The following is a 23,299-nucleotide window of genomic DNA, read 5'->3' as shown; positions in this document are numbered from 1 at the left end:
GCTTGTCAGCAGTCAACCTGTTCCTCAGACCTCCAGAGCTGATGGTCGTTTCTGTCAACTGAGTTCCTAATGAAGAATTTATGCTGTAGTATTTTGTCTGAGGAAATCCCAGCTGTGTACTGATAACCTATTTTCCCTTCACAGAGCATGCTGTATTGCTAGCATTAAATATATTTATCCAGAGCTTAACTACTTTGCTTTGCTTGCCAAGTAGGTCTGGTAAAAATACCCTCTCAGTTCTCCTGAGGCTGCCAGGTATTCCAGCAGCTAAAACAACACAGCAGAGAGGCAAAACAGTTAATCATGCATTTTCCTCAGCCAGCTATGATCCTTCTACATAGGAGGTGACATGTTGGAAATATAATAAAGTGTCTGTCTTTCTGCCTTCTGGAACTTTAGGCATCCAGTATTGAAACAAAACAGGAATGGATCAAAAATATCCGGGAAGTCATTCAAGAAAGGATTATCCATCTGAAAGGAGCTCTGAAAGAGCCAATTCAGCTCCCCAAGACACCAGCAAAGCAGCGAAACAACAGTAGAAGGTAACCTCAGTCATTCCATACAATGTGAAATTACTGGAGTTTTGTTGACTAACAGCAATGTGGTATTTAGGGGCTTTTTACTGGATCTCTTTACATTTTCTTACTGTAGTCAAAAGCAGTTTTCATAATCTTTGCTTTTTCTACCTTATCCAGGGAAAAGTAGCTAGAAAAGTTTTCTGTGGAATCCATATGAGTGTCTTTTATTATATTATTCCAAAATACTGGGGAAAAAGGAACAGTAAAATCTTTTCACCAAGTCTGAGGGGTTTTTTATTACTCAAAGTAGAATTTACTATGCATTTTAGTGTTAACAAATTCTTTTTTTCCTGTTTGGTGTTCTGAATTGTTTGACAGTGAAAATCATAGCTGATCACAACAATACATTACTGGACTAGAGAATCTGTGTTTCACCATCAGATATGAACTGATTTACACCCTGGGAAATAATATTGAAAAATTCTTTGTCAACATCTTTGAATGTAAAATTAAATAGAAATTACAAAAATTATTTTTTTTTGCTGTCCTAAGATTCAATTCCCATGCTGCTGTTCCAAAAAGTCACTTGTAATTTGAGTTTAAAATTAAGTTTTATCATGTAACCATTCTCTGACTTCAAGTTGTGCTGTAGAGGCATCCAGAAAGTGAGTGATCAGAGTCACCCAGGAGATTTTTAGTAAGGCAGAAATCCAGCCCTTTCTTCCCTGGGTCATGCACCAATATAAGAATTTGCTAGTGCGGAACTGGAATCTCAGATTTTTTTTGTCCTTAAATATGTTTGCCTATTCTTTAAATGCGTATTTTGAAAGACCAATAACACTTCGGGAGAATTGCAGGAGGAAAAGAAACACCTTAGGCTAGCAGACTGGTACAGGTATATACTCTCTCTGTATTTTTATGGATATAATTTTTATGGCTTAGTATTAAACTCCTAAAAATGTGGGCTCCTGTGAGACAGGAGAAATGCCCTTTCCTTCAATGTCACATACAATCAGGACTCCCTGGTTTTGAAGAAGGGAAGAAATCTAAAGTGAGGGAAATTTCTGCCTGATACCCTCATTACAGAGCTATTTCTGAACACCAGAGTCTTCTCTGCTGTAAATACATAGGGAATGGCATCCCATGTACAGCAACAAACGTTGTGATTATGTGCTAATCCCAGCCCAATGGCTGAGAGTGACTTCATTTTAAATTACATGCTACATTGCAACATGGGCTGTATCAGTGAGGTAAATTTAGTGTAAAGCCAGCTGTGGCCTGCTGACTCTACACTTCTCAAATCCACCTATAAAGTTTTGCACTTTCCAAGGTAGTGAGTGCTGTTGTTTCCCTGTTATGTCTTTTGCAGAGACGGAGTAGATGATGCAGACAGCCAAGGAGATGGGAGCAGTCAACCTGACACCATTTCCATTGCTTCCAGGACATCACAGAACACAGTGGACAGTGATAAGGTAGGACTGAAATGTGAAAATATGCTGCAGCTAATTCTCCTATGCCAGGCTATTAAAATCCAATCTGTTCCTAGGCGCTTATCAATACTGCTGTTTTACATGGTTACATCTCTGTTGCTGCAGCTTCTTTATGGTTAATATCCAGAGATTGAATTGGCTCTGAAGAAACACAGCCTAAAGCAACTTTTCTTCCCTAGCAGAACTTCCCTAGAGTGAGCCAGCTTCTGAATCAGCAAACAGTTGGTTATGTTCCATATTTACCCTCTGAGCTAAAATTGCTAATTTGTTGGAGGGAATACAGGTGCTTGCACACCAATTAATACAGCAAAATTGGGATCCTGGCTGGTATCTTGAGAGCCTGGGAGACCTACCCTTTCCAGACACTGAGATTCTGGACCCCACTCCTCGTGGACATATGTTGGAACATACGGATGGCCCCATGATGCGCTAGATTCTGTTGGAATGCTACACGCTGTTGGCACGTATGTACTCCCCATTTTATTTATCAGATAATCTTAGTCCAGGTTCCCATCTCCATTAGGATGCCTGACTTAAATTTTCACTGATTCCTCCAACTGTGATCTTCAGCTGAATTAGCAGTTGCTGGTAGGAGTAAATGGGCTGTTAATAATTTATTCTAGCCAACCTGATGGGACTTTTCTTATCCACTAAGAAAATACTCATATTTTCTTTCCTCTGTGGTTTTGAAACCATATGAAATTTGCAAAAGGATGAATTCTTCAGAATCAGCCTGGGTTTATCTGTTGTTTGTCAGGGCTTTAATGATGCTGCCAGTCAAAACTTGCCAGTCTTTGCAAATTCAGGATTCATATTTATGGGTGTCAGGTTCATGAGCAAGCTTCAGTAAAGAGGTTATTTTGAAAGCTGGACTCAAAAATAGGAGTTAATTGTAAATAAATAACCTTTATAAGCCCACCTGTTGCATTTACCTTAAAGGAATGTTCTGCATTAGAAAAGTATGAACCTCCACAGTCCAATGGCCACTGTAATGTATGCAAATACTTTGCCCGATGCTGAAAATGTACTTTCTTATGTCTTCAGTCCACATGGACTCATCCTGCTTTTTCATGCTTTTCACATTTATCATTCCTGAGAAAGGCCCTGACTTAACAGAGTACTTGAGCTCATGCTTGATGTTAAGCTTTCATGTAAGCTTTGCTGATTTGCCCCAAGCTCACTGATTCTATTGCATGAATGGAGAGGTAAGGCTCTCTGCCTTGTATGCTGCAGCTACATACAAGCAAGATCTACAGTGGTAACAGCACACAAAATGATCAGGCTGTGCCTTGAAAGACATCCCATCATGGCAGTTCCTTTAAGGATGCAGGAAAGGCAAGGATTGTAGACATTTCAACCCACCAACCTTGTCTGACTGAAAGGCAAATGCATGTGAGCTAAGTTGAGCACCAAATCATCCAGGGAAGAATTTTTCACCACTGGGAAAAGTCTAAATCAGTTCTAGGGTTGGGTTTTATTGTCTGACATGTTTTTAAGGTGGAATAGGCTTACTTGCTGACTTAAGGCCATCTGTGTGATTGTATGTCCTTGCAAGCATTTACTGAATAGAAGCAAATTTCAGTGTATAGTTAATTCTTAAATATACCTGTGTGCGCTTTGTTGAGTCTAAGGACATTTGTAGCTATTGTAGCGTCCTTAGATAAAGGGTCAGTTCCTGCTAAAGCAGCTTCCTTACTGTCACTGATGCTAGTGCCAGCAAATTGTGAAGTATTTAGCCCCCAGAGTGCTGCATTATCGTGTCTTTGCTCCAAGGAAAGCAAAGGCCCCCATGCCCATGTTGCTTTATCATTCTGTCTGTTTTTCTACATAATGTTACCCAATTTACTGACAGATGAGGCTGATTTGTCTTACTGCACCTTGAAATGGCCTAGAGGGACCTCTGTGTTCAGTCTCAACTCAGACATAAGTATTTTCTTAAGCTGCTTGAACTAGGCTCTTCGCATATATCAGCATCTGCTGTGAGGACATTCTGTGTTAGCGGATCCTAAAGCTGTACCAGGACCTAACAGCACACAGGACTCCTAGTGGTGACACTTCACAGTATTGGAATGATTCACTGCCATTTCAAGTTAATTCAGTCCTCACGCTTTGAAAAGGGCTTTTTTTCCCTCTGATCCGTAAGAGAGTATCTTCTGGGAGGGTATGAGTGAGTTGTTTCGGGCTATGAGGATTTGCCTTCTCACATAGACTGGTTCTGAGCTGTCGAAGCTGGAAGACTGCACTATATCATGCCCCCCAGCTAAAGTTTCTTAGCACCGTTGATAACACTTGGTAAACACTGTAACATATGCGCTGTATTTAATTCACGTGATGCTGATAACAGCACCGATGTATACTTGGCAAATAGTAGTTTCTCTGCCTGATGAACTCGAATGTTGTCAGCCGAGTTATTCTTAGGAACTCAAGATTCAGGCTCTGGGATTTGTCCTAGCTAGAGCCTCCGTGTGTGACCCCTCCATGTACCCTAGTGAGATCTCCATCCAGAGGAGCCAGAAGAGAGAGCTGCTACCTTTAAAAACTCCAGCTGTTCAAAGCAGCCTCATTTACAAACACATACAAAGAGCTTTGCAGTACTGGCAGTGTGCTGAGCTGGGAGCAGATTAATTGTAATTCTGCACTGGGAACATTTATATATTAACTCAATGCCAGAAACAATTCTGAAGTAGCGTTTAAGTGTTGATATTACTCTCCGAAGGCAAAAGAGTTCAAAGGTTTAGCTGACACATTTTGTCCTTTTCCTAAATCTTGCTATTATACCCAAGGATTACCTAAAGCATGAGTTGAATATTCAGAGAAAGCAATGCCAAACAACATTTTGGACCAAAAAAAAAAAAAAAAAAAAGAAAAAGAAAAAGATTTAAAGATTCCTCAATTCAAGCCATACTTCTGCTTAATAACACTCCTTGTGTCTCAAATCATATGCATTTCTTTTCAAATTTTGAGAGCCAGCACCTCCTAGGTTGTGAGTAGTCATTTCTCTCTCTCTCTCTCTCTCATCAAGCTTCAGTCCTGGAGCAAAGCTTTACCTTTATACTTCAAAATCCTAAAAAAGGCAGGAAGTTTTTTGTTGTTAAGTGGGAATGATAACATTACTCTAAACTCAGCAAGGATTCTGCTTCCGCCCAAGACAGCTGAACCTAGCTGTAACATTTAGCATGGGGAGCACTTGGTAGAGAAGATAAAGCACTTGACTGGGGGCCAAAAGAGCTGGGTCTCCTAGTTCTGCTCTGTCACTCCAGCAGTGGATGCCATTATCAATTATATTTAGGGCACATTGCCCTTGTCTTTTTTTCTTTGTTCAGATTGGGAATTTTGTGGGGCAGGAATTCTTGCAAACATTGTCTTTGTACAACATCCAACACAGGATACAGACCAGAATTCAGAGTAGTTCTATGTGTTGAAGATAATTCACAGCAATCATTACAATAGCAGGCTCTGCTTTGAAAATATTCCTAATTATATGCTTAACTCCAACAGTGTTACTGAGTCTTTAAATATTCAGGCTTCATTGGCTGCAGGGATCAGATGATTATATGAGACTCTAAGATTAGGAAGAAAAAAAAAAGCTGATGTCCAAGTCTGTTTAAAAAAGAGAAGGAGAGATTACCTCTGTCTTTTAAATTAAGTATCTGATTAAATAGCTTCTTAAATCCTGGTCTTAGTCCTTAATATCTTTAATATTCTTGAGTTTTATTGCACAAAATATTTAAATCAATTATCCCTGGGCTCAAATATTTCATTTTTATTAAATATTATATAGCAGAAATGTAAACTTGAAGTAAGATCTGTAGGTCTGCACTTTTATAAAGGAAAGAAACAGAACCTATCAAATGTTTGTTGTTCTATAGACACTCTAACTTTTTTATATGCAGTCTATAGCCTACAGTATTTCTCCCCCTCCCACTCCCCCCCCCTCACACACACATGGGAAAAGAATAATTTCAGTTGTCATTTGGGAAAGCATTATATCAGGAAAAAAGTGGGTTCATGAACTGGACTCAGTGTTAAAGAACCAATAGAAAATGAATACTGTTATAGTAACTGTAATTCCCATTGAACATCCAAGTCAGGTCCTAGGTAATCTATTATGCAAATTTTTTTCATCCTCTTCCAAAAGGCAAACTAGACTGCTTTTGTTCTGTACAGTAAGCCCTCTTTAACGTGCTATCTGGAAACCTTTCCTTAGGGAGAAATCCTTGCCCTGTTCAATTCACAACAGACAAGATTTCAGCCTTTATATGTGGATTCAAAGCAGCAGGGAATTGCACAAAGGAAACGCTAGTGTGCACAGCGTTCTCATCTGTTACGCCCATCGATCTGTGGGCTTGTCGGACGTCTGTTTCTGGCAGTACTGGGCCGTCTTCTAATGACTTCTCTTTTGTCGGCTTTGCAGAATGCCGAGGAGAGCAGTTCTCATCCCCTTGTGTTGTTTTTGGATGTGGAAAAAAGCTCTAAAATGTGAACCGAAAAGATTTTACTCTCTGAAAATAAATATACACTATATACTTTTATCTCTTCCAGTAGTTACTGGACTCAGCTCGTCTTTCAGAAGCCATGTGACTAAGATCTTGACCTCTTCCACATCTGTGGTATTATATAAAAAATGGAGAATTATCATTTTTCTAATTGAAGATGATTGGTATGAGAGGGAAAGTGATAGAGTGACAGGTTGTTGGAGCAACTTACCTAGGGGTGAATTCTTGGGTTGTGAATAGGGGTGAATACCTTGTAAGCCTTTGAATAAAGGCAAAATAGTTTTTTCCCTCTAATATTGTTGCTCAAACAGAAGTTATGATCTGATGCCGGAATTACTGCTTTAGATTCTTTGTTAGGAAGGAAGCTAGAGCACCTGATATTTAAGCTTCCTTCTCTCCTTAAGATGTATCATTACAAAGAGTCCTGATACTTGCTGGGAATAGAGGTGTTAATTCTCAGTTCCTTGGAATTTTCCTATCGAAGCAGTATAGATACATGGAGTGCCTTGATCCCCCACTATCTTGGTTAGGTCTCATACTACTGGTCATTTTGTCCTGAAATGCCACAGATCTGTGCACCAGCATGCTAGCATGCTTTCCTGAATAGGCATATTTCCTTAAACTGTTGCCTAGTGTTAACTGCTTGCTGATTTTGCTGATTTGAAAAAAAAATTACTACATAGAAATGCCCACCACCAACATTAAAACAAACCTATTTGTTACATACATCACAGGGAGGAGGTAGGGAAAGTCATTACATTTATTAGATGCCAACATCAACATGTATACCATAAAATGGCTACGAAATTAATTTGGAAATTGAGTATTTAAATTAAAATGCCAAAACTCAAAGTTGAAATGCCAGAAATCCAGCTCTGACCAGGCAGCTTATTAAGAATTGAAGTATGCATAAGGTGAGTGAGACATTTATGAATATCCTCTTCTCTTAAACTGTCAAACCCATCAGCTGGAGGTCAGCTGCTCGCTTCCAGTGGTGCAAACTGGAAACCTGACGGTGACAAGTGGGGAGCAATAGTGGCCGATGGCCCACAGCCATTCCCTAGGTATCGCTGAGCCAAAGGTTTTCTCACACATCAGTGTAAAGCTGGTGTAACTGCCCAGCACAGCACGTGCCCTGCTCTCCCCATCACAGGACACAGATCCTGCTTGGTGCTTGCAGAGGCTGAGTTTCCTCAGGGCTTGCATTGACACGAACACATAGGCACTTCGAAGTAGGGACTGGTTACAAATCTGTATTTACAAGTGAGGCAGGAATATCAAGTTCTGCACAGATCTTGCATCCAATTTTGGACCTTTTCTTTTCCCCATCAGTGTTCATCGAACTCCGGTGCAGTGTCCTCACAGCAACATGCAGAGGTGTTCTTAAAACCTATTTTCAACTCTATTCTGAGCTGTGCTGAGTTCTCTCAGGCTGTTTCTAAGCAGAAAAGGCTGCAAAAAAAGCAAACTATAGCTCCTAGATTTGGGGGCTAGCTGTGTGACCCTGGCCCTCACGTGGTTACCCCCACTCTTGGGCTACTGTCTGTAGCCACTTGAAATTGTAACTGGCCAAGTGGGAGCACGCTAGCTCTGTGACCAGGATCCCTGCTGCTACCAGCACTACACGTCAGCTCCGTTCTTGGTGCTAATAGTATTCTTCCCTTCTGTGTTCTCAGACTGGCCTGATACCAGGAGCAAGCCTAAGGCTCCCTCAGATCTGAAATGACTTGGAAAATCTCAGCTAAATGAGTGGAAGCATTCACTACAAAGTAATGAAATGATAACACTCTGCCAATGAAAATCCCCCTAAAATCTTGAAATAGGAACATCAATGTAAGGAAGAAGCTGAGGAAAAAAAAACTGATGTCAATATAAAACATTACTTTGTCAAATACAGAACATCCAGGCCTGGAATAAAAATATATCCACATTTTTCAAAGGGAGAATTAAAGGCACAGAAAAATGAAAACAATACCATAAGGCAAAGGCAGACATTTAATCTGTTAACAAGAGTGCTCTCACTAGGACTGAGCTGACAATTTAATTTCTACTTAGTTTCTCAGTGTAGGAACAGATCTGTCAAGCAGAAATGAAAATTATACAACGGATCTCGCTCTCTCTCTCTCTGCTACACTGTGAAAGTGTTCTGAGGTTTTCAGCTTATAGACATTAGTTTCCAGAAGCAATTTCTTCCATTGAACCCACTGGTACCAGGGTTTTTTAACCATCTCTGGGCCCTTGCCAGGTTTATGCAGCTAATGGTCCAAGTCCTCCAACCCACTGGAGCATTATGTGCGTCCCATGGTCGAGGTTTTGGCCTTCTCCATCCCTGCCAGGCAATTTTGTATTGAATCATACCAGATTCCTGCGCAAGGGATGTCTTTCTACTGCAGCATAGGAGGAATTTCAAGGGACAACAAGAACTGTTGACCCACAGCAGTGCTTGTGTATGTGCAAAACATGTATCACTATGTCCTGGAGTCGTTCCAGTATGTAAGCAGGGGGCTGGGTGTATATAAACCCCTTTTGAGGGGACAGTGACTTTGTCAGTGGTTCATGGCCATGCTGAATTGCAGCTGATGTGAGGCAAAGGGGGAGGAATGATGTAAACACCAGCTGCATGAGAGCTAAGGAAAAGCCTGATCGTGGGGTAGTAAAGCAGAGAGTCATTGAAATACAGAACCTGCAGCATCTTGAAAAATATTCATGTGAAAAGCAATATATGCAGAGTTCTCTGCCAGGTGAGGCTGGGCATTGACTGAAGAGATTTTCCTACTCCAACATACTTACTTGACTTTCAATAAATTAGATTAAATTTAGCTACTGAGAGTTTCAGAAGGAGAAAGGAAGGCATTGATTTGGTCTCATCTATATAAGTAGTGTGGTACTCACTCTGCACTTAACTAATCCAGGCAAGTAACGTGCCTGAATGCAATAGTGTGTTGTCTGGGGTATTGGTCTGTTGCAGTGTCTGATGAATTATATTATCACAAGCAAAATTAAATTTATGTAATAGAAAATGACTACTTACTGTTAAGTGCGTACTTCCTGTCAAGAATTCAATAGAGAAAAGGAGTGTTAATTATGACCTCCAAGGATATGCTTGTACTGATTTGTGTTGTCTAGCATTAGTGCAGTTATCACACCGAGCTCTTACTGCCCTCGCCTGTGGAAAAGGGAGAATGTGATAACTAGGAAAGGAAATGGTGACATAAAACATTTTGGCACTTTAATTGGTCTTCTTGAGTGCTCACTAGCTATAGATTGTTAACTGTCTTCAAGGTACTGTCATGTAGGAGCAAAATGTTTATCTTATCAATTACATAAATTGTCTGTCCAGGAAGCTGACATGTCTCCTTTGGTAATGGTAGTTTCTTCAAATTTCTTTAGCTTTAGGGAAACTGCTTCTGAATTCTTGCTCTAAATCTTGGCTAGGAACCCTGTAAATTCAATCCTTTCCTGGGAAAATATATAAATGTATATATCTTTTTTTTTACTGTGAAAAGTTCCTTGAAGCTGAAGTCATTGAAGTGATGTTTGGATCTGATAAGGGAAGACATTTTATTCCTGCTAGCAATGCCTTCTCTGACAAAAGCTTACCTTTCAAACCATTCATGCCCATTAATATTACTGTAGCACATTTCTTTTTCTCTCTTTCCTAAGCATAAGGAGTCTTCCCCTTACTTCCTGTATGCAATGCTGCCAACATCATGAAATGTTTTAACTTCTGAATTGCAGGGCTGTTTTTGCCTATCTTCATTGAAGGTTTTCAGTCTTTTAGAACAAAAACTTGAAGCCCTTTTGGAGTGAAGTATGACACCCTCAAACAGGCAAGGCAGCGCCAATGCGTTGTTTAGGTTGCATCTTTAGATTTCCAGTGGAGGCTGTCCCGAGGCTGAAGTGCAACATGCACCTGGGTTTGGTCCTTTGCATAAAGGTGTCTGGACACCTGTGAAGGACTCTCAGTTGTAGATGTGGTCCAAATAGTTAAAATCCTCCCTTGGTCAGAGAGTCAGGGCCAGACTAATGCTCTGCCTTGGTATAATTTAATCTCTGTTTTGGGACTTAAACAATAGGTCTTATATTACCTTTTTGTCTGTATGCTTATCTCTGACTTTAGAGGAATTTTCCAGCCTGTCAATCTACAAGGGATAAATAATGTATGTAGCATCTCCAGATGGAGATTTCCAGCTCCGCCAGCACTGGCATTAGTACTGATGCTGCCTAAAGCACAAACATCCCAGGACTGATCCATGGCCCTCAGCCTTCTGTTACTTTTTGAACTTTGAAAAGATGGACTTTGCTTTTATTTGGATTGTAATCAGATTTCAAAGCAAGGGCAAAATATTTCTTACAAACCTAGATTTTCAGCCAGGTGTAATTCTGGTTGGAGTTAAGAGATATCTGTCATTTCTATAATCCATTTCTAAACATAACAAATCGACAATTAAGAAGCTTGCCTCTGAGAAGTGACATTTCAGAGATCCAAGTGCAGCTGAGAGTAGGGGCATTTGTTTCCTGTTGTTACCAGCAAGTGTTTGTTGCAGCTCTGGGCAGGCCATCTTCTTTCAGAGGACTTTTTCAGAAAAGATACATATTTTCTTACAGAAAACAAAGCAAAACGTGAACATACTGTTATTAAAACGTGGCGCCTGTTGGGAAACAGTTCCAACTTCATAGAGATTGTCCAGGGAACTTTATAAAGTCCTAGCCATGTAGTGAAGCCTAATCCATTTCTTATTGTTCTGTGTAGCAGGATAATTCCCCTTGCAGCCACCTGACGGATGACAAAAGTGGATGGATTTCTCCAGAAGCCCCCATTTGTTACCTGGTGTCACAGAATCTGTAAGGTTGGAAGGGACCTCTGGAGATCATCTAGTCCAACCCCCCTGCTCAAGCAGGGTCACCTAGCGCATGGTAGACAGGGTTGCATCCAGGCAGGCCTTGAAGATCTCCACAGAAGGAGACTCCCCAACCTCTCTGGGCAACCTGTGCCAGTGCTCCATCACTCTCACAGGGAAGAAATTCCCCCTCACGGTCAGGCGGAACTTCCTGTGCTTCAACTTCTGCCCATTGCCTCTTGTCCTGTCACATGGGACAACTGAAAAGAATTTGGCCCCGTTCCCTTGACACCCTCCCTTCAGGTACTTGTACACATTGATAAGATCCCCCCTCAGTCCTCTCTTCCCCAGGCTGAAGAGGCCCAGCTCTCGCAGCCGTTCCTCATAGGGCAGGTGCTCCAGCCCTCTGATCATCTTTGTAGCCCTATGCTGGACTCTCTCCCGTTTTTCCATGTCTCTCTTGTCCTGGGGAGCCCAGAACTGGACGCAGTACTCCAGATGAGGCCTCCCCAGGGCTGAGTAGAGGGGCAGGATCACCTCCCTCAACCTGCTGGCAACACTCTTCTTAATGCACCCCAGGAGACCATTGGCCTTTCTGGCCAGAAAGGGCACATTGCTGGCTCATGGTCAATTTGTCATCCACCAGCACTCCCATGTCCTTCTCTGCAGAGCTGGTAGCTGAGTGTTAGCAAGCAATTTCCAGAAGATACAAGCACTTCCTTCACACACTCCTGTCTTCACCCCCGTGAAAATATATCAAAGGCAAAAGAGAGGAAAGAAGAAAGTACAAGCTTTGCAGGGGATTCTTTTCTTCCTTCTCTCAAAGGACATTTAAGGTGAGATGAACAGTGCTGGTATATGATATTAAAAAAGTTTTAACCCTAATCTAATTGTTTCTAACATGCCTAATGCACTCTGAAAGAAAAAAACAGTGCTGAGCTACTCCTGCCTATGAAGAGTTTGGTCATTGTAGAGCAGTCTGTGGTTTCGTTCCATGGACAAAAAAGAATGAATATCTGGAAACTTGGAACATCTGCAGTGTTTGTGGTAACATATTCCTCACTGCCTAAAATTCCCAGTAAAGAACTTAGTAAGAGGCATGCAGGAAATTTTCCATGCATCTTAAATATCTCAGCTGGCATTTCTGAAATGCCAGTGAGCTTCTCTCTCAAGAGTCTCTACTCTCAAGGTGCTTGGACACAATCCTGTCCCCAAAGGAAAGCCATTCCTTTGGCACTCTATAAAGAGCAACTGAGCAGCACTCACAGGTTTATTTTCTTCAATGTAGAAGCAGCAGATACTTTTTTTTACTGCATTTCTTAACACTGCTACCGGTTTTTTATTTGCACCTGTAAATAACCGCAGATATCAGTGCAGACTGGGTGCTAAAAGGAGATCAGACTGAAAGCCCTTGAAAATACAGCCCTAGGGAAACAGATTCCTGAAAGATTTCTTCTCAGAATTTTTGTGCATAATTGGCATTTATACCCACTCACGGACATGTTGCACTTCTTTTATAATGTACATTCTTTTGTAAATTTTAATTTCTGTTGATATTGATCTCATGAAGAAAAGTCATTATTGATTTTAAAATGCTGTAGGCAGCTTGACTTTTTCATTTAGGAAATAAGGATCAACATTTAATCTGTTTTCAGTCTTAGTCTTAGATCACTTCAATCTAATGCATCTTTTGGTGGAAAATAAATACATTTGAAAAAGTAAGTCAAGTCCCGTATGATAAAAGAGCTGTATAGGACTCCTTCGGACTGATGCTCTCCTGAGAACAATGCAGCTATAAATGCCATGCCCAGGATCAGTGTATATATATGTTAGGGTATAATATAATTTACATGGCAGCCCACTTGATCTAGTCTTTCTATTTCTTCAAGCAATGTGAAAATCAGATTCTATACTAACACGCTGATGAACCTTTTGCAAGCAGATGGCATGCAGCTAATGGTCATCTTAGTTGATAGAAGTATCCCAAACTCACTGCAAAAGCAAGATCTCGCAATCACAAGATCTATCTGAAGAACATGTGATCTTGCCTTAGACAGGATGGTTGTATTTTTAAAGTGTACAGGAACAAGGTGCAGAATGCTGCCCTGGTAAAGATGGTTAAAAGACTCAACTGTAGACTACACTATGAGATCAAATGACAGGAAATATGTCATGGTCTGAATCAATAAATCTTTATTACAAACCAAACAAAAAATGTTTTGATGCCAGTTGGGAAGAAAGACTTTGTCATGATGATACTTCAGTGAATCAGTCTGATGCAATCGAAACAGAATAAGAAAGAAGTACATGCAGTAAAATCTCTATCTTTTTTCAAAAATGTCACTGGCCCAAGAGCTTAGTACATTTTAAAATAAAAAGAATTCAAATAAATTATTTATTTGCACAGAAGAATAAAAGTATATTGTTTTTCTGCTCTAAAGAGAGGCCAGCTGTTGTTTGACTTGAATAAATGTTCTGTGATTTTCAAAGAACAAGATATCATTATTTGTTTTTATTTATGCTATTGTTAGAAAGCAAGTTTGACTTCAGATGGTCAAGGAGCTTCTAGAGCTGCATTGATTTTTGACTAAATGGGAAGCTATTAAAATTTCCTCGCGAGAATAAAAAACAGTGCTTTTTCCAAAAAAAATCTGTCTTAATGAGGAGATAAAATTACATATGTATACAATCAGAGATCAAGTGGCTCAGTTGCTTTTTCTTTAAATATATGCTAATGGGAGTGCAAGCTGAATTGTAGGTTTTTAAAGGCCATTTCTTCATTGCTGTTTATGAAAAATTAAAGTTCAGTGACCTGTAAATTATTCACTAATTCCTTTTTTTCCTCCCCATGAATAACTCCTTTTCACTTGTGCTTTTCTGCAGTATAGAATGACAGTATTAGGCTCTGACACTGGACAGGTGAGACAGTCCCTTGGGCTGCCCTCAGACTTATTTGCCTTGTCACATCTAATGAGAGTAAACTGGAACTTGCTGAGAACTACTCTCTGTAAGGTCCAAGTGCCACTTTGAGAACAAGCCTGCGCAAGACATGAAATAGATATTCCTAGTTCAGTGGCATGATATTTTTGCAGTTTCCTATTGATAGGATGAACAAAAAGTCTAATAAAAAGTGAATTTATTGTATGCCTCTCCCTCCACAAGGGAGCACTTAATGGAATAGAAAGTGTCCGTTTGTACTTTGGAGTCATGTCTGTAGCCGTTCTTTGTCTATGTACTAGATCATCTGAAGTACACGGTGGAGAAAGAAAGGATTCAGGATTTGTATTAAAGATTTTTTTTTCCTTTAAGTTGTACCGTCCACATTGTCATTAAGCAAGAAGCTATTCCTCATCTAGAGCTGATCATTCTCCTCCTGTTCTTCCAAGAATTTGAGTTCAAATTTATTTATCCTGTACTGTTGTTCTGAGTTGTTTCTGAGATTTCTTTCTGATGATGACAGAAATGTTTGTTTGATTTGGCTGTACAGAATTAAATATATCCCTCTAGAGAAACACTTTTTTTTGTTGTTGGCATAGATTTTTCCTTTCTGAATTCATGATTTTTGTGTGGTTAATACTTACTAGTTGTGAAGTGCCAGGTTTGTATGAGGAACTTAGAAGGCCTTGGAAGGGCATACTTCCAGCTATGAAAGGCTTTTAAGGATAATACAGGATAACTGTCTGGAAAAGAAGAAAAGATCAGGTGTGATCAGAGATTATTTTTCAGAACAGGTCTTTGAACAACATGATTAGAGTTCATTGATCAAGGACATTGAGACTCATTGGAGTTCATCCAAGTTCAAAGTTAATATTAGCAAAAGGATTGATACTGGAAATTAAAGTGTATGTGAAGGAGGAGAAGGGGAGAGAGTTATGAATTCCCTTTGTCCTGATAGGGGTTTGAGTTGGGGAAGACACAGATCACAATCAATATTTTTTAGAACATCTTTAATTCATTAAGTAGTTTTTGTTAATAGTATCTAGTTATTGTCCAGATTTGGCTGGATCTTGATGTGTTGAATTCATCAGTTGTTGTGAACTCAACAGGACTGCTAGTCTCCAGAGCTGATTGGTTCTTCAGAAAATTTCACACCCTACTGTCTCACTCCCTCTCTTTAGCTTGCTGTCTGCTGTTAACTGTTTCTCCATCCAAATCTATCTATAAAATCTATACAAAACCGCTTCACACATTCTCATGTGGAAGGGCCTTTATGGCATGGTGAGGGGATAGTTAGTCTCAGATACAGTGCAATGCCTGAATACAGGCAAAAGGGAGCAGGCAATGGTGTATTAATTGATTGTAACTCTTTGAGGAGGGCCATGTCTATCTCTGTCTTTGTATGTTGCCTGATTGCATACAACTGTGTCATGGCTAGGCCCTTGAAGCATCACAAGAACATAAATATGAGATGGACTGGGAGGTGATACAAGGAATCAGAGGAACATGGAAAGCAGGTTGTGGGAAAAGTTATGTGAGAAATAGAGATGTTAGATGTGAAGGGACCTGAGGAAGAGATCACACCAACCAAAGTATCCATGATTTTGTTTTCTGCTCCCTCTCAGATCACAGCAAGTGTTTGCATTCTCTCATCCCCAGCTTGAGTAGTGAAGAAAAGTCTTTGAGTTATGGGGAGAGCTATTCTGGTCTCTTCTCCTGTCTTTTCAGTGACCTGAGGCAGTATTTATTCTGGAGCCAAGTCTTCTTGCCACAGGAGGCACTTACCTATCTTGGAGTCCTCATTCTTGCCACTGTGTAAACCTGCCTCATGTCATGCTGTCACATCGTGCTACCCGCAGCACACAGCCAAGAGGGAGACACCCAGGCCTGGGTTTACAGAATCACCCACTGCTGCTATCCATATGAACTTTATTTTTCTGTTTGGATCTTACATTAATTTAGAAACCACCGACAATCAAAAATCAAATCTTTTCTCTATGGGTCCATTTTTCCTGATACTACAGCATCAATTCCGACTGTGCTTGCAAATAAACAGTTATTGAAAGAACATGGCTGGACCACACATGCATATTTTCCACCCTTGTGGAGAAAAGCTGTGTGTCGGCTGGTTGCTGTTTATTTTCACAAGAGACAGTTGGGTTTGTTGTCATGTCTTTAGGGCACAATCTCTCAAGGTGCTGAGCCTACTCAGCTTGCAGAGGCTGCAGGAAGAATTGAAGGTGGGAACCAGCTGTGCCCCACAGGTCTCAAACCTCAGCTGGCCTTATTACTTCTAAAAGTTTTCCAGTGTTAATACTTACTGTGTGATCTTGAGGATTCAAGAGAAAAGGACAGCAGGGGGTCTACCCAAGGGAAAGAACACTTTCCTTGACCAGAGCATGTGATATTTCTTTAGAATTGGAGTTGGAGTTGTTAAGTCTTCAGTTAGAAGTGCAGCATTCATATAGAGAGAAGAAATTAAATTGGGATACACAGAGAAACTTTAACTTTCTAGCTTGCTGCAGATAATGCAGTGAGAGATTATTTTCCCATGAATTTAACTGATTCTCTTTAGAAATCTGAAGTGCACTGTTCTATATCTGTTGCTAAATATAGAATGATATAAGCAGCATTCAGCTAACTGGTCTTTGCCCTCACAACTAGGCACCAAGCGTCACAGTGGATCCTCTGGTGTGCAGGCTGTCAGAGCATGCTAGGGCAATTTAAAGGGTGGCAGTACCCCACCTTTCCCACCCTGTACCTCCCAAATGTGAGATTCATGTACTGAGTGCCTTCCCTCAGCTTTGTACTGCCTTAACATACTGGCTAAAATTGCAATATATGGGCTGGGAGCTAAGGGCTGATGTTCATGATTCATCTTCTGGATTTAGTTGCAATGGCTGAACAAGCAATGCTTGCATCCTCCCTCCCTTTGCAGCTGCAATCTAGTAGAGGTCCGAACAGAATAATTTATTTGGGGGACGGGGGGTTATAGATTGTCTTTTTTTATGTCTCTAAGGTTTCGTGTTCTTCCAGAGGTGCTGGTCCCCAGTGTTACTCATGGTTATTTTGCAGAAATGCTCTTCCAACCTTGAAGTTGTGCTGACCCCAGCAACTGAGCACCTTATGAAACCTTTGCCCCTGAATCTTTCTAGGAGAGAAATGTCAGAACTGAGACAGGCCTTTAAAGATCTATCCTTTTTAAATCTCATTGGGTTGCTCATTTGTGACACTCTCATTGTGTGGAGCCTATGTGTTATTAAAGAGTACTTGACCCCCCTCTTCAGACCTCACAAAGAAGATAACACTGTTGAAGCTGAAATGCAATTTGTGTGCTGTTGAAAAGAGGCAGAAAGGAGACAGATGAGAGTTGCTGCCCTGGGTAGGGCAGTCGCTAGGTTCAGAGATGCAAGTCAGAAAAAATGAGCTGTTTGAAGACAAGGAGGCAAAACAGGGCATGGCACAGCCCATGTAAGTCATCTGTGTTGCACTGGGTTCAAGGGAGCCACCTCACTGTACACTGGGTAGCTACCTGTCCCCAAGCTTCTTGCTCCTCCATGCCACATACAGCCCTGCAGGCATCCAGCAGCAGTCTGGGTTTATGGTCACATAAATACTTTTATTTCTCTAGTAGCAGGATTTTGCTCCAGCCTTTGAACAAAACACTCTCCTCTCTGGGAGAAAAATAAATGACTAAAAGTAGTTTTTAAAAGCTGAGCCAAGAGAGAAGTCTTTTAAACAAATATACAAAGCATTTTCCATTTGCTGGTTTCAAGTCTTTTGAGAGAGAAGGAGCAGCATTGCTAGATTCCAGGAGAGCCAGGACATATCTGCAGAGTGCAGATCTGAAACAAGGCCACTCGCATAGTCTATCAAAAAAACGTGGCATTGACATTGATAGGAGTAAGATAGTAACTGCTAGGGCCCTGAGGGCACTGGCAGGCCTTACTGGTCCAGACCAGCCTCATTTCAGACCTCTCCGCACCCCTGCCCATGGCCCGAGGCATATCTTTAAGCTCAGCCCAGGGCTGCCAGTGTCTCTCTGACTAGGTCAGAGCAGTGCTGGTCTCCAGCTCTGCCACAGCCATGCCCATCTCTTAGCCCATCTTCATCACTGTGGACCTGCCCCATGGTCGCTCAACCTGATTCTAACCCTGACTTGCAGATTGACTTCCTGATGTGGCCTCGGACCCACCTCAGTGCCATGAATTATGATCTGAACTTGAGGTTGGACCTGACCACCTGCTCCAAGTCGGTTCTGCTCCCTTGCTTGCGTCCCATGAGAGTGGGTCCTGGTTGGTAAGCCCTTGCCCTGCTGGCCACTGTACCCCCTAGCTCCTAATGCATCAAGACTTTACATTGCGTTTCACTGCACCTTTAAATGTTTTATCCAATACATTCCCTGCTCTGTAGTATTTTAGTTGTCTGCTTTCATTTCAGTAACAAGCATGAGCGATGCTGAAGTCTCAAAACACAGATGTTTGTAATCACCATTAATGGAAATAATTCTCCTGTGTAAAACAGTATAAAACTAAGGGCTAGAGCACTGTCTTGCAAATTCTTCTGTCTTTACTCACAACAGATTAGGTCTCTCTTACTAAATTTCTTTGTGCTGTTAAAAGGGAAATAATTCTAGCAAAGAAAAATGAGCTTAAATTCTTAAGCTAAATTCTTGATGGGAGGCAACAAAGGAGCAATTCTGAACATCCCAAAACAACATCCATGTGAATGAGTAAAATGAAACAAAATTTTGGCAGCCATTGGCTGTGAAGTGAGTGAGAATATGGCAAAATTAAGTAGAGTTTTTAGTTTTATCATTTTATCGTCAATAAAAGCAGATTGTTAGTTCTATTTAGATAGTAAATCCCGATTTAATAAGTAGGAGAACAGGCTGTAAAAGGCCAACTGATTTAACTTGCATGGCACATCTATCTCATATTCTTTATTCATAGATCTCAAAGCCTACCGCAAAGCAGTCAGAATCATTTTATGGCTGAGAAAACTGGGTCACAGAGAAGTGAAGTGATTTACTAGTGTTCACACTGCTGTTCTAGTTATAGTGGTGACAGAATTTCTGTTCTTAGCCCCGCTTCCTGCCATTGGGCCATCTTTCTTCTAGGAGATCAATGGATAGTGCTTGTTCAGAGATTTTCCTAATATTTTTATGATACTACAACTCAGAATGTAATTTTTTGCATATCTTGTCTTCCCTGCCTTCAGTTTAACCTTAATTAATGGTCCAAATTCAGCAGCTTTCATTATTTGAACTCGGGTTTGGCCAAACCTTCACAAATAGGATATGCATTTCTGTTTTGAAAGAGAAATTTGGCCCATTTTGAGAGGGATCAGACAAAGACCACACATGAAAGCAGATTCAAGTTGTCTATTCAAGGAATATTAGGATCACATTTTTAGACCAATTCATTAAAAGCTAAAGATGAGCCACAAAACCATTTTTGGATGCAAATGCATGTTTTCCCAAGGTCATAGTTGTTCCAGGTTGGGATTCAACTTAGCATTTTTGCTAGTCATCTTATTTTAGTAGCAAATAGGCTGAATTTAGTTTAAATTCCAGTTTTTATTAAGGAGTGATTCAGGGTTATGTAACAAGGCTTGAGCAACCGTAGAAAAAGTAGAGTGAAGAGACAAGCAAAGCGAGCAAGCAGCAGAAGAGCGTTTCTGTTGAATCTTGAGTGACTAGGGGGAGACGTGGCATCCTGTGCCGATGACACAGCGCATGACCTGTCCTGGAAGATTTAGAAATAGATTTTCTATTTTGTTTTGGTAAAGGGAGTGAGCAGTGAATTAGACTGTATTTGAGTTAATAAATGATAGATAATGCATCCCCTCACTATGGAATTTTTTTTAATCCAAGTTGAAGTTGTTTCATCAAAATAGAATTTCTTATGAAGAGCTGAAGTCAAGCTACTTTCCTGCATTTACCTGCATGAATAGCAAATCACTTCTCCTGGTAGATAGTGCTGGCCACCACCATGCCACCAAGGAGTCCTGAGAGGGAATCTCGTTCCATGTTCTCCTGTTTTTCTAGGTAGTTTATGTTTACATAAAAGCATTGAGCAAGCCTTGGTTCAATACTTCTTAGTTTTAGCCAGAAGTCTGTCAGTTTATTTGTATCTGGAAGTGCTTTTGAGTTGGGGGAAAAAAAAAAGTAAACTTTTCAGGGGCTGAATGCCAGGTTACAGATGAAGTGTGTTGTATGAACCAAAACATGCAGAGGAAGGACAAGCCTTTAAAAGGCCTATTTAATATTATTTCTTTTTTCAAAATGCAGAAGCAGCTTGTGGCTGCTCAGAAGTTCTTTGAATCTGTTCACACTGTTAAAAAGTATAATAGTGGAGATTAATGTATTGATTTGTTTTTTAATGGAGAGAATTATGTCATTGGATTTGAATATTTGCTGCAAACTGTTATTTAAAATTTTCTAATTTATAGCATCATATTTGAATATGTATAACATAGTATTATCTGACTGTTTACTCTTACAGTAAGATTTTTTTTTTATGATTAAATAAGTTCCATGCATTTCTTTAAACTGCTGGAGCCCAAAGGCTTAGGAGTGTTAGATTACCCAGCTGCAACTGTTCCCGCCGCCCAGCCTGATTGTGCGTTACGGGGACTGTAGTGGGTGAGCAGCAGGAAAGATGCTGCTGGAAACGCCAGTTGGCTGTGGGACCTGACTCGCATGTCCTCTACTTACCGAATAGGGTTGGTGGCAAAACTGGTCATGTGCATAACTCATGAGCAGCAGACAGAGAGAGGGAACTTCAGCTTTGACTACACACAATATAGGCTCAGTGCTGGTCGCGTGTCCATCACCTTTTGAAGTCGGTGAGAGTTAAACCCAAGATTCAAGACTCTGCTAAACAGGCTGGATTTGCAAATGAGCTTTGGTAGGTTGTGGTCTGTATACTGAAGTATTTCCTTTGCATTGCGAGGTTAGAGCCAGCATTTTGAACAGGTGGACCATGTTAGAGCAAGCGATTCCAGAGGCTGTTTGAGGGGCAGCATTTTTCTTTTGTCTGACTGATCATAGCTAACTTTTTGGTGCAGAAACATGGGTGTTTTCTTTGCTAGTTGGTTACAATGTAACAAATACAGAACATACTCATGGAAAAGTGTTATGTGAAAGTGTGCACATGAGCTTATGCGGGTTTCGGCAGCCCATCACACCTGCGTCTTCCCACCCCTCTCGCTCCCCCCATCCCACTTTTGGAAACTGCTTTGTTATGTGTCCAGGCCAAATCCTGCCCCATTTAAGCACATGGAGATTGACTTCAGTGGGACCTGAGTTTGGCCCCCCTCTCAAGCAGGATATTGCTTTGAACCTTTGCCTCTGAAACCGGAGAGTTTTATGAGTCTGTTATTGGCTGTGAGCCAACACTGATCTTTTAGTGAAGCAAGGGAGAGTCATGTTTTTAGATCTAAAGATTAAACATTTCCTTCCTGCTGCCATCTCTGTTTCCACTGAAGGAAGGGTGTTAATTGCATAAAAAATTGCTACCATTTACAGTCAGAGCTGTTCCTAGGAACCATGTCATCATCTGTACACTAATCTTGAATTTCCATTGAAATGTCTTTTTAGGTGATTATATTTTATGAGAATGTATTTTTGACTGGGTGATCATTTCCTCACTCGATCTGTAATATTCATGTTATTTTCCTGTTGGCTATATGCTGTGCACTTTTTCATTCTGACTTCAGTTTTTGAAGAAAACAGTGAACTTTCCTGTCATTTTATCTCCATGCATCTAGAATGTAATATTAGATCTCTCTGCTGCCAGGAACTTTGTTCATTGATGCTTCTCGTACCTGATCACTCACTGAAGAACTTCAATCTCATCATCTTCATAAATTTCATCTAGTGATTTACTCATCCCTGTAAATATTCGGAGAGGCCTAATTCCCCTTTTTGTCAAACCGTTGCATTCAAAGAAGTTACTTTCAATTCAGTCCAGTGTGGCAGAGCAAAATTTGGTTCTATTAGGCAAATTCAGTTCTGGTGTAATCCAGCATAATCCATCAAAATCAATAGGCCACCCTGTAGACGGTGATTTGGGCTGTAAGAGCAACTTTCTGGAAGGCCGTAATTACACAAATCCATTTTAGCTATCTTCTCCAATAGATGAGTATAGCCTGCTGTTATTATGTATCTTAGCATATATTTTCTTTCTTAATCATATAAAAATGTGTATAGGTTTTCCTCCAGCTCCCTGTAATTCTTCTGTCCTGGATATAACAATATCTGTACCTTCAGGATGCCTGCAGTCCTGTAAATGGCTCACGTGGGGACTCAGGTTGCTACAGCTCAGTTATACCTGCAGGCAGGAATTTTATGACACAAAATGTAATTAGACTGAGCTGTATGCTTTATTTTATTTTAGTGACTTAAAACAGCAGAAATCATGTTAGCTTAGGTTTTGGTGTTGAATAAGACTTTTGCATTAGTGGGAAAGGTAAAGGAACAGGAAGGGAGAGGGCAAAAAGGAGAATGAATTGCTCAGTTCCAGGGAAACAATGACAAGAGTTATGAATTTTAATAAGAGAGGACTGGCTAAAACAGAAGAAGGTATCCGGTGAACCTATCACTTACATTAACGGGAGAAATCAGTGTTTCAGCAAAACTGGCAATGGGAACAAGTGATACTCAACTTTCTACTCTGTTCTGTAAGCTTATGTGTAGAGTCACTTGACTATTTTTTCTGAGACTATCTGTAAAATGGAGCAAGCAGGGCACTTGTGAGAGCTGGAGGGCGGGCTGAGCTGCCTCAAGCCGTGGATAGGGGTCCCTTGCAGAGCAGATGTATGGGCAAAGCCTTGTCAGGGCCACAGCCCTATGGCAGACTGATTGCAACTGGCCAAACATACTTTGCTCACCTAAGAGAAGCCTGCTGAGAGTAACCCATGGGAAGGGGCCCACCAGCCAAAGATACCGGAGAGTCTGTTGACTGAAATTCATTCTCTAGAAAGGAGACAGTATCACTCAAGGATGCGTTTTG

The 23,299-nt window shown here is 40.7% G+C and overlaps 1 protein-coding gene across 6 annotated transcripts in view; it reads left to right on the top strand.

Annotated features, from left to right (window-relative positions):
• The window catches only part of KALRN (kalirin RhoGEF kinase), a 515,818-nt gene that overhangs the window by 373,759 nt on the left and 118,760 nt on the right, over positions 1 to 23,299 (top strand). For all 6 annotated transcript variants that reach the window (XM_062579292.1, XM_062579294.1, XM_062579296.1 and 3 more), the window contains exons 32-33: positions 400 to 542; positions 1,888 to 1,990. In XM_062579292.1, the coding sequence (XP_062435276.1) occupies positions 400 to 542; positions 1,888 to 1,990 (246 nt within the window). The remainder of the gene's footprint in view (positions 1 to 399; positions 543 to 1,887; positions 1,991 to 23,299) is intronic.

The sequence above is a fragment of the Rhea pennata genome, chromosome 6 (genome assembly GCF_028389875.1).
Source record: "Rhea pennata isolate bPtePen1 chromosome 6, bPtePen1.pri, whole genome shotgun sequence".
Taxonomy (NCBI): Eukaryota; Metazoa; Chordata; class Aves; order Rheiformes; family Rheidae; genus Rhea; species Rhea pennata.
The sequence above is the reverse complement of the archived record's forward strand: the minus strand, read 5'-3'. Positions and strand labels throughout refer to the sequence as shown.